This window comes from Piliocolobus tephrosceles, chromosome 1 (genome assembly GCF_002776525.5).
Source record: "Piliocolobus tephrosceles isolate RC106 chromosome 1, ASM277652v3, whole genome shotgun sequence".
Classification (NCBI taxonomy): Eukaryota; Metazoa; Chordata; class Mammalia; order Primates; family Cercopithecidae; genus Piliocolobus; species Piliocolobus tephrosceles.
Genome location: NC_045434.1, coordinates 97,339,494 through 97,350,395, shown reverse-complemented (window position 1 = coordinate 97,350,395; position 10,902 = coordinate 97,339,494). Strand labels below are relative to the sequence as shown.

General features: G+C 44.8%; 1 protein-coding gene across 15 annotated transcripts in view; it reads right to left on the bottom strand.

Annotated features, from left to right (window-relative positions):
• Positions 1-6,071, bottom strand: part of FCRL6 (Fc receptor like 6) — a 15,627-nt gene extending 9,556 nt beyond the window's left edge. For 3 of the 15 annotated variants that reach the window (XM_023214198.3, XM_023214193.3, XM_023214194.3), the window contains exon 1: positions 5,847-6,063. Coding sequence is in view for 9 of the 15 variants with exons in the window: in XM_023214193.3 (XP_023069961.2) it covers positions 5,847-5,862 (16 nt within the window). In the remaining 6 variants the exon portion in view is untranslated. Of the gene's footprint in view, positions 1-3,932; positions 5,403-5,846 lie in introns of those variants that run through there. The other 12 variants (XM_023214195.3, XM_023214196.3, XM_023214191.3 and 9 more) reach the window with 10 other exon arrangements.
• Positions 6,072-10,902: the final 4,831 nt, after the last annotated feature.

Genomic DNA, 10,902 nt, shown 5'->3' with positions numbered 1-10,902 from the left:
CCAAGCAACCCAGCCATCAGCCATCCAACCATCCAACTACACAGCCACCCAACCACCCAGCCACCCAGCCATCCCATCATCCAACAATCCAACCATCCAACTATTCAACCACCCAACCAGTCAGCCACTTGACCACTCAATGTTGGTGGACCTACTCCCTAGAACTCTTTGCTGTATCTCAGTTCAAATATTGCCTTCTCAAACATGTCTTTCCTGAGACTCCAATCAGAAGAATTTTCCCCAGTCACTAAAACAATGCCTCATTGTATTATCATCAAAGCACTTATCACTATTCGAATTTATCTTATTCATTAAATTGCTTACATGTTATCACCTGTCTGTCTGTCTAGAATGTAAGCTCCACATTAGCAGGGACTCTGCCTATCTTACTCATTGCTATATTTTCTATGCCTAGGACCTGTGCCTGGAACATAGTCTGTGTTCAGTAAGCATCTGCTGAATAAATGCACGAATGCTTTCCTTTGCATCCAGTTGTATGAGGTGGGAAGCAAAAAGTAGAAAACATAGGACTAGACTCTTGCACGAATGTGCCAGAGAACCCATATTGCAAGGGCAGGGCCTGATTCTTGTGGTCCCATCTGTCCACAGAACTCTGGTGAAAAGGGTACAGAAGTGATCAGACTGAGGAGGCCAAGTCCCCTGAAAGAGTAATCATTAAAGGATGTGAGACATTGTCAGGCAGCACAGATGAATAAGAGAACTACAAATAAACTGGATGCGTCCCACATCATGCTTGCATCTTGGATGTGCTGCATTCATCCTTTTAAATGAATGGTGTGAGAATAGGTAACCTGGGAAGAGAGGCCAACTCACAAAATGATGACAGATATGGTTAGGTAGGTTTGAATAACCCAAGTAATGGAAGACTCGAAATTGAAAGTCACAGCTGGATATGAAGCAGTGAAGAATCTTCTGAACTTTGGGGCAAGGTGTGAAACAATGAATGAATGTAGGGCTGAGTGCAGTCAGTCCAGCCAATCCTCATACATTTATTTGTGTCCTTCATTGCTGACATGTCCTAGGTATTTTGCATAACACCAAGAAAATGCAAGAATGGCCTTGGGAGGGGTGGGTGAAAACCCTCTAAGAGCAGATGTTTGGCTCTGTCACATGGTGTCATCTTTGTTTTTTACAATACTTTGGACACAGATGGAATCTTTCAGCTCCATTCTCTATTCAGCTCAGGGTCAGCTCAGTCATAAGTTCTCAAGAGTGTGCAGAACAATGAGTCTCTTCCTCATCATCCCTCCATTTCCACCCCTAACCCCCATCTATGAGCTTGGTGTAGTGGAAAGCATGCAGGATTTGGAATCAGATGACCTGGACTTGAGTCATGAATTCGACTCTTTCTGTATGACCTTGAACAAGTTGTCTAAATTCCAAGAGCCTTCAATATCTTGTTCTGTCATATCATATAATAGAAATGATAATAGTCATTTTTTTTTTCTGACAGTGTAGTTGTGAAGGTTATATTGACCCACTGCCTGGGAAAGTGGTTACTACATTAACTGAAAGCAGAAAGAAGGCCTGACCTCAGAGTGACAGAGACCTTACTCTGTAGTAATGTCTTCCTTCCCTTCCCCTCCTCACTGGAAAACAATTTTGCAGCTACAAAGTGCTAAACAAACAGGGTTGAGGCCACTTAAGCCAAAAACAAGACAGAAAGCACCCAGGAAGCATAGATGTACTTAAAATGAGCTCATGCCCCCAAATCCTGATGACTTGCTGTCCGTGGTACTGCAAGATCTTGGAGGTGGGATTACAAACTTGCTTTCTGCAATTAAAACAGCAGCCAACTGGGAACATACACAGTGGGTGACACCTGCTTACAGCAGTTTCTGCAATGAGGGCCCAGGGACCTCCATTAGCTATATAGGCCGAAGATGAGGTGACAGTATAATGAGGTGGCCAAGAGCTACTGTCAAACCAAGTTCCATAATAGAGTTCCAAAAAATGAAGGCAGCAGCCCCTGCCAACTCTAGCAGCAGGATAATTTCCTCTTAGAGTTTCTGAGGGATCGGGAGATATTTATCTGGGAAAGATACAAGAGGAGAGACACAAAATACGTGGTGGGCTAAGCTTAAAAGAAGGGAGCGACTTATTCTGAGTTACTTTATAGGACAGAAATGGAAACTAGAGGGATCAGGGAGGCAGATTTCAGCTCACCATGAAGAACTCTCTCACCGCTGAGCTCTGCCACTGTGGAACAGGGTGCTGTGCCAAGCCGCAGCAGTCACATTGCTGGGAGCGCTGTATGGGACCCCATGACACCTCCTATGGACACTGTGTGAGTATGCAGGGAGCAGGCTCCAGCGGTAGGAGGGAAGTTGGCTAATGTTCAGCTCAGAAGAAAATTAGGCTTAATTTCCCAAACTTTAAGTACATATTTCACATTCAGCCAGGTCCCAGCATGCTCAGTGTCAGGGTGCCTTTCCTGCTGGAGTCCTGACAGCCAATAATAGTAATAGCCACCAATTTATTATGACCACATCCTGCTCTTGAGAGAGGAAATAGCAGCTCTACATGATACATGTTTCTACACACCCAGCCGCAGGGCCTGTGATTTCGGCTGTTTTTCTGGGGTCCCTGAGCATCACATGGGACCAAATGTGCTGGTGCTGGGTTCTCCATTACACTGTGCACCAGTCAGCCGGTCACTGACTCCCTTCCTCTCCTCCTTTGCTGTCTGTCATCCTTGTCCTGGGTTCTAAGCTGGAACACTCTCAGACTGTATCTAGACAACTCCAAGGGCTGTTCCTTTTACAAGGTAGTGCCATTTGCTCTTGTGAGTCTTGTGCCTGGAGTATATCCAGGCATTGCCTCAGTGTGAGCATTAGACCTTTCCATTTGTCCAAATGGCCATTCATAAAACACACAGAGTAACACGCTACGCTGGAGAAGGAATATTGAGTGGAATAGGCATTTTCCTCACAGGGTCAAACTCTCACAAACTCTGTCCAGGAAGAGGTTATATTTAGGAACAGTTTTGCTTTTCTAGTTCAATGAAAACAAACAGCAAACAAGCTATTGGGACCAAGAATTAAAAAGTAGGTCCACTTGGAAACTGTAAAGTGAAACAAAATATATGCACAAATTATTTCTTTTAGGTATAAGGGGGGTGACACTGGCTGAGACTGAGCTGGGTTTGGGGGAGCCCAGTGACCCTCCCTGTGCAATCCTCCACCCTTAGACCAGCTCCGTCAGTTACAAGTAACCTGCATGAGGAGAAATGGAGAGAAGAGAGAGAGACATGGATCAGATAATGAAGTTGATTCTTCAAACCAGCCCCATGGGTCTGAAACAGCCTCCAACAGAGAGATGTACGCGGAAGAGAGACGGTCAATTTGAAAAGGGCTTTGGTTACTGAGAGCACAGGCCTTTCAACCAGGTGAGAAGTCTGACCATTGTTAAGTGGTTCTAAGAAAATGCTGAGGCTCCATAAAAATATGTCAGCCTGTAAAATTCCACCTCCCATTGCTGAGCAAAATGTCTGGGACTGTTATCCCTCATTTCCCTGACTCCTGCCCTGCTGCCCCCAGCCGCCTCCTTCCTTTCTGTAACTTTCCTTTTGAGACAACTATGATTAGTATTTTAACCTGATGTCACAAGGTAGAAATGTCACTGGGAAGTTAGGGGACTTTGTAATGTGATTTTCTGCCTCCCTGATTTATCTCTGACGTATCAAAGGGCTGCCCTGCCAAGGACCCAGGACAATGGGATAGGAAACACTGAGGAGTTTCTCCTACCCCAGTGCCCATCTCTCCCAAGCATGCCCAGGTGCACACACCTGTCTTGAGCTCCAGCCACAAACCCACTGGAATTGGAAAAGGTAAGATGAGGAACTTGGTGTCTCAGGGATGACTTATGGTCCTTAGTGCTCTAGGAGGGCATGCCCAAGCTCATTGACTTACCAAAGAGCAGCACAGCCGTCCAAAGTAGCATGGGGCCTGTCCTGGCACAGAGGAGGGAACACAGGTCAGAAACAGGCTGGGCGAAGCTGGCAGAGAGCAACCAGGCCTCAGGATTGAAGGTGGGTGAGTGACCTAAGCTGGGTGGTGCTATAGCTTGATAGTTGAAATAGGAAGTGGGAAAGAAACTTACAAAGCTCTAACTGGTATTTCTTCTTTGGCTGAAGAAGTATTACATGAATAAATTTTCTTGAACACTAAGCATGAAGGAGTCAGTAACTCATTATAAATCTCTTACATTTTCTGTGGCTTCAACAAGCCTATGCCAGGGAACTAGGATGGGACATTATTACGGGACACCTCCACTAGAAAGATCCAGAGACTGCCCGAATTTGCTTGTCCTCAGCATCATTCGGCCTGGGAGCACAGCACTGGAAAACTAAGATCATCTACCCCTTGACCCCCAAGTGACCTCCCAGCTTCCGAGGCGCCCCTGTCTCCAGCGGTAAATGCTTGTGGACGCTGCAATGCGATGGAGAAGTGGAGCCCTGAGGACGGTTCACAGGATCCTCAGTTCAAGAAGGAATCAAGCATCGATGAGTATGGAGTAGAACACAGATGGAGCTTTGGAATCTGAGGCTTTTAAGACTGTCAGGTATTATTTTGAGAATAACTCTTCCTTAAAAGACACTATTAAGAAAGGGAATAGGCGAGTTGTGGTGTGATGAGATAGTTTAAATACATGTGGCTGACAAAGGGCCCACACAAGAAATATAAGAATTTCTGCAAGTCAATAAGAAAAAGACAGACAAATACTAGAAAAATGGGCAAAAATAATTGGATAGGTACTTCACAGAAGCAGATATCCACGTGTCAAATCAACATAGCACAAGGAGCTTGATATAAATCACTGTGGGAACGCAAATTTAAACTACAGTAAGATACCACTACACCTTCCGTAAGAATAAGGGAGTGATACTGGCTGAGACTGAGCTGGGTCTGGGGGGAGCCCAGTGCCCCGCCCCATGCAATCCTCTACTGAGTATTGGTGAGGATGTGAAGAAACTAGAACTCTTGTACACCACCAGTGGGAATATAAATGTTACAGTCACTAGAAAATGGCTTGGCAGAATCTACCAAAACTAAACACAAGGATCCCTGATGGTTCAGCATTTTCACTCCTGGGTAGATGTTGAACAGAAATGTATACATACAGGCATCAAAAAACATGCACATGAGTGCTCATAGCAGCATCATTTGTAATAGATAAAAACTGGAAATTATTCAATGTTCCCTCAACAGAGAAAGAGGTCCCACATTCCCATCTCCTCTGTGGACAGAACATGAGAGTTTACGGTGAAACACGGAGTCAGGCAAAATACTAGGACGCATTTTCTTTCTTTTCTTTCTTTCTTTTCTTTCTTTCTTTCTTTCTTTCTTTCTTTCTTTCTTTCTTTCTTTCTTTCTTTCTTTCTTTCTTTCTTTCTTTTTTTTTTTTTTTTTTGAGAAGGAGTCTCGCTCTGTTGCCCAGCCTGAGTGTAATCTTGGCTCACGGCAACCTCCGCCTCCTGGGTTCAAGTGATTTTCCTGCCTCAGCCTCCCAAGTAGCTGAGATTACAGGCATGAGCCACCACGCCCAGCTAAGCATTTTCTTACAGTAAAGTTATTCCTGGAAATCTTTAAGTGAGAAGTTCTACACAGTCTGATGGAATTTGATGTGCTTATTGCTGAGGCCAGGGATGGAGAGAGACAATTTTCTAAGTTTTCTTGCCCTAGATTCTCTGATTCAGTGGAAGTGGGAAACTAATTTGACACTGCCAGGCAATTTTTTTTTTTTTTTTTGGTGACTCAGTTGTTTAGGAAAGAGGTAAAAGTAGTGAGGAAGTAAAGTAGGAAGTAGATCTCTTGTTCACTCACCTAAAGATGGCAACATTCATACATTTTCCTCTATCATTCTCTTTCAACAGATCTCCTGAGTTGTCTCCAACTTCGTTCAGCTGCAGGTCCTGTGGTTGTGTGGAGGCCCTGCAGGGCAGCAGCTGGGGCAGGAGAGAGAGGGGATAACCACAAGTGGTCTAGCTTGCAAATACCTACGGTGGTTTGCACACAGAATGGTTGACGCCTCTGCCCCGGCAACTTCTGCTTTCACCGGGTTCTAGTGGCATGAGAGTGTGAACTGCATCTAACTTTTCACACTTCCCCCGCAGAGTGAGATGCTGTTGTGCCTTCAGAGGTATTGGTGAAACCAGCTCTCTGAGCTGAGCTGACTGCATGTCATTCCCTTGGGGATGAAGGTGACCCTCGGGGAGCAGCAACAGGGCTGCTGCCCAGGTTAGGAATCTTCCAGGACTCAGGCTGACCTTGAACTGATAATGGGATGGGTTAGCGGAGATATTAAAACCTATGATACTAACACTAATACTCTAAGGGAATTCAGGGGCTAAAAGGAGGTGGGAGGAAAATAGAGTGTGGATCCTCATCCACACTCTATTTTCTGGAGCCAGAAGAGGCTCCAGGCCCAGGTGCTCTCATCGCTCAGAGTCAGTTGTCAGGGCGGCATTAGTCAGGGACAATGGCCGTTGGGGAATAGGATAAGTCATTGCAGCTCCCAGAGGCGAGAGGGGAGAGCAGGAGAGCTTGGGGTAAGGGACAGCTCTGCATGGTAGGCCCTGGAGCCCAATATCTGAGCTTGAATCCTCATTCCGGATCCGAATCTGGTGAGAGACCCTGGGTAAGTTTTTAACCAGTCTGTGCCTCAGGGTCCTTATCTTTAAAGTGGATAAATAATTATACCTGCATCATAGGGTTGTTATGAAGGTTAAACAAGATTAAAAACATGAGACGCACTCAGACAGCAAGATCTAATAGAACTTTCAGTGATGATGAAATGTTTTCTGGGCTGTCCAGTTTGGTGGCCATGTAGAGCTATTAAGCATTTGAAATCGAATCATGAGATGGAGAAACTGAAGTTTTGTTTTTACTTTAGTTGAAAATTTAAAAAATTTAAACAGCTCCATGTGACAAGTGTCTGCCTTCTTGGATACTGCGGACTTAGACCAATGCCCGCGAGTAGGAAGTGCTCAGGGAAGGTGAGCTATTGTAAGAAGTGTGGGCCAGGAAGCCTTAACTGCCCGAGCCTTCCTCTCAACCTTAGTATTTTGAGTGAAGCCCAGAAAGATAAGTAATTTGTGCAAAGGCACTCAGCCAGAAAGTCTGCTGCGATTGGATTCTCATCCATAGCTGGAACCACAGGCCTATGGAGAAACCTGAGACCATTCCTGAGTTAGGTCTGAAAGACAGAACACGTTGGAGAAACATCAAAAGCCTAGAACTTAAGACAGGAGTGGAAATGACCAGGAGTCGGGTGAAGATGGAGCCAGACTGGGCATGAAGCTCTGGGTCTGGCCTACAGAGGGCAGAAAATGCTATGGGGCATCTGCTCACCATCCTCATTTCCTCTCTCCAACCTTACCCCTTCCTTCTGGAAAGCTACTGGAGAGAGCATGGCAGCGCCAGTGGAAAAAAAAACTTCTTTTGTGTCAGGTCTGCAGCGACCTCTTGTGGCCACATGAACAACACTTGCCCTAAGGAGGGAATCTTTATTCGTACTATTCCTCTCTATCTATCCATCCATCCATCCATCCATCCATCCATCCATCCATCCATCCATCCATCCAGGTATTTGCATTTCTTTTTAGCCCTTGCTGTATGTCTAGTCCACCCCTGCCTCCATGAGTTCAGGAAGTGATGGGCATATACTTGGGTGTAGTCTTTGTGGTTCCTATTTTCCCCCATGTCTCCATTATTCTATTTATCACACTGTGTTATATTTATTTTAGTGTCTCTGTATACTTTTAGTATATGACTTCTTCAAAGCCAATAACTGAATCTAGCTCATCTTTGTGTCTCTAGGCCTAGCACCTAAGTATAATTGTTAGAAATTTTGGAGTCAGAGAAATACAGGTTATAGTCCTGGCTATGCAGCTTACTAGGCAAGGAACCTGGGGCAGTGACTTAATCTCACTAAGCTTCAGGTTCTAAATTTGTAACACGGTAATAACAACATTCAATTTCTAGTATTGTGGAGAGAATTACACTTTTGCACACACTATATCTTGTACATTTGACCCTTCACCTGAAATTGGATTCTTTTGTATCTTCTGAGGAGCCTTATACCACCAATGCTATACTACCCTTTTCTCTCTTATGAATCCAGTCCCCCCATCTCAACTGGATTTTTTCCATAGATGCTTCTGAAAGATGCTAAGGTCTTAAAAACTCTTCTAACCAAACCAAACCAAGCCAGCAAGCTCACCTTGATTCCACGCCCCCCTGGGAGCCCCAATTCATAGGCACTCTAGTTGAGAAACTGGTCTATGGCAGACCTTACCAGTTGGTATTCCGAGACACATTGGTGTATCTCAAATGGCTATAGGTGTTATAAAATATTGATTTCCTTAGCCTTCAGAGAATCTGTGTGGGACCACACTTCCAGCTGGGAGCAGCCTTGTGCAACTGGCCAATGTCCACTGAGATATAGTTTTCTATATGTTCCACAAAGCAGTAGATTTTGGCAAGCACTGGTGTGTGTTAGCTTACTCCTCACTCATCTTCAACCCATTCCAATTTGGCTTCAGATGTGGTTCTTTCACATCTCTGGCCCATCCAATGGACGGGTTTTGTCCTCATTTTGTTTGGGTACATGCTAATGTCATTACTGTGGGTTACTCCCTCCACTTTAAACCACTGTGAAGCAACTCTGTCCTGGTTTTCCTACCATCTCTCCCAGTAACACCTTCCCGTGTTTCTCCGCAGGCTCAGCCTCCCTCCTCTAGTGGCTGTGAAGAAGTTCTTCATCCGCTGGCCCCATGCCCTTTTCTCTTTTCACTTTCCCTTTTATTGAGAGTATTTCTCTCACTGAGGATGCTCATCTGTGCCATGGTTTAACTTGCTACCTCTAATGCAATAGATCCCAAATATATCTTTCCAGCCCAAGCCATAAGCCCGAGTTTCAGATATAAGTATCTGACTGCTTACCTGAGAGCTCCATGTGGAGGTCTCAGAAGCTCCTTTTACTCAACCTGTCAAGGCTGAACCCAGCCTCGACCTCCCAACCTGGTCCTTTTCTGTTTCCTACATTATCCAACAGCACCACTAACCCTGACTGTGAGTCTGAAACGGCTTGTCATGACTCTGATTTTCCCCAAAGTGCAAAATAAAGCAGCAACAATGTTCCCATTCACATGACCCTTTAAGATAATAGATACTGTGTATTTGTGGGCACACACATGTGCTTTATGTTTTTCTTGTTTATTATCTCCTGATTGCCTGCCCTCACGGCTAGTCTGGCTAAATCTCGGTCATGTCTTAGATTTAAAAGTTTATGCCAGGCACAGTGGCTCACGCCTGTAATCCCAGCAATTTGGGAGGCCGGGACGGGCGGATCCCGAGATCAGGAGATCGAGACCACCCTGGCTAACACGGTGAAACCTTATCTCTACTAAAAATACAAAAAAAAAAAAAAAAAAAAAAAAAAAGAAAGAAAGAAAATTAGCCAGGTGTGGTCGCAGGTGTCTGTAGTCCCAGCTACTCAGGAGGCTGAGGCAGGGGAATGGCATGAACCTGGGAGGCAGAGCTTGCAGTGAGCTGAGATCGTGCCACTGCACTACAGCCTGGGCAACACAGTGAGACTCCATCTCAAAAAAAAAAACAGTTTATTTAACTGTTCCTGCAGAAACATTTTCCTGACCACCGTTCCCCACCCAGGCTGAGTTAGGTGCACATACATCCCCTGTCTGAGGATTTAGCACTTTTCCCTGGCACTGTAATTGCCTCTTGTGTGCATTCCCCCAAGAGACTGCAAGCTTTCTGAGGGCAAGGGCCATTTCTGTCTTGCTCTTTGCTGTACCCTCAGTGCCTGGAAGCAGGTGTTCGACACATATGTGTGAGATGGAGACTGCAATAAGGCAGAGGTCCCCTTCTCCCTGCAGTGTGATGGCTGCTAACTGCCTTCTCACCTGCCCTCCTTCAGGTCCTCTTACACTCTCCTATTCATGAATAAGTAGATTTTAGGGTAAGGTTACTTTACTAAAGGTGGTTGGTTGACTCTGAATTAGCTTAGTATCCAAATAACTCAGCACCTATTACTTTCCTTCATGGCAGTAGGAGAATATCAATTTCTTCGGAGGGACATCAGTTTAATTCATGCTGTTCCTTTGAATCAGAACTCCACACTCCCCTCTACTTCCTTACTTTCAATTTCATACATACCCACCGCATTCCTCCTCACATGTGCCATCGTAGGCAGCATGTTATGTTTTCAGTGTGCTTCAGATAAAACATCCTTGACTGGAAGTCTGTAGTTACCAAAAACAGCTTTAGACATTAGGGAATGGCTCCACAGAAGGAACTGAAAATGACTGGAGGCTCATTTTTGGCTGGAGATTGAGGAAGAAAAGCATATATAATTAAAGTGATAAATTGGATTTTTTTGGGTTCTCTGTTTACCACTGTCAAACATAGTCTATTTCATGCATTTATATAGAATGCATAAAATAGGTCAGATTTAATTTTCTTCAGTTTGCTTATTTTCTCCTCCAGTTCCTTGGGTAGATGCAGAACCCAGATGGAAATGGGAAGACTATAAAACTTGTGTCTTTAGGGGAGATGGTGGTAAAGGATTTAGTGCACTGGACCCTGGGAGTTGGACACTCACGGGTGAGTGAAAGAGGCACCTAGGAATGAGCATGGTGTGTGAATCAGACAGGCTTGATTTAGAATCCTGACTTTGCTGAATGAGGCTGCATGGCTTGGATTCCTTACTCATTCCTCTTCTCAAAGTATTCCTTCCTGCATTCATTCCCTCCACTCTTTCCCACCATCAATTTGTCTCTTCACTGGATTTTTTTCATCTGTATATGGACACGTACAATAACATCCAAAGCAAACTAAACCTCTCCTTTGCCTCACTCAT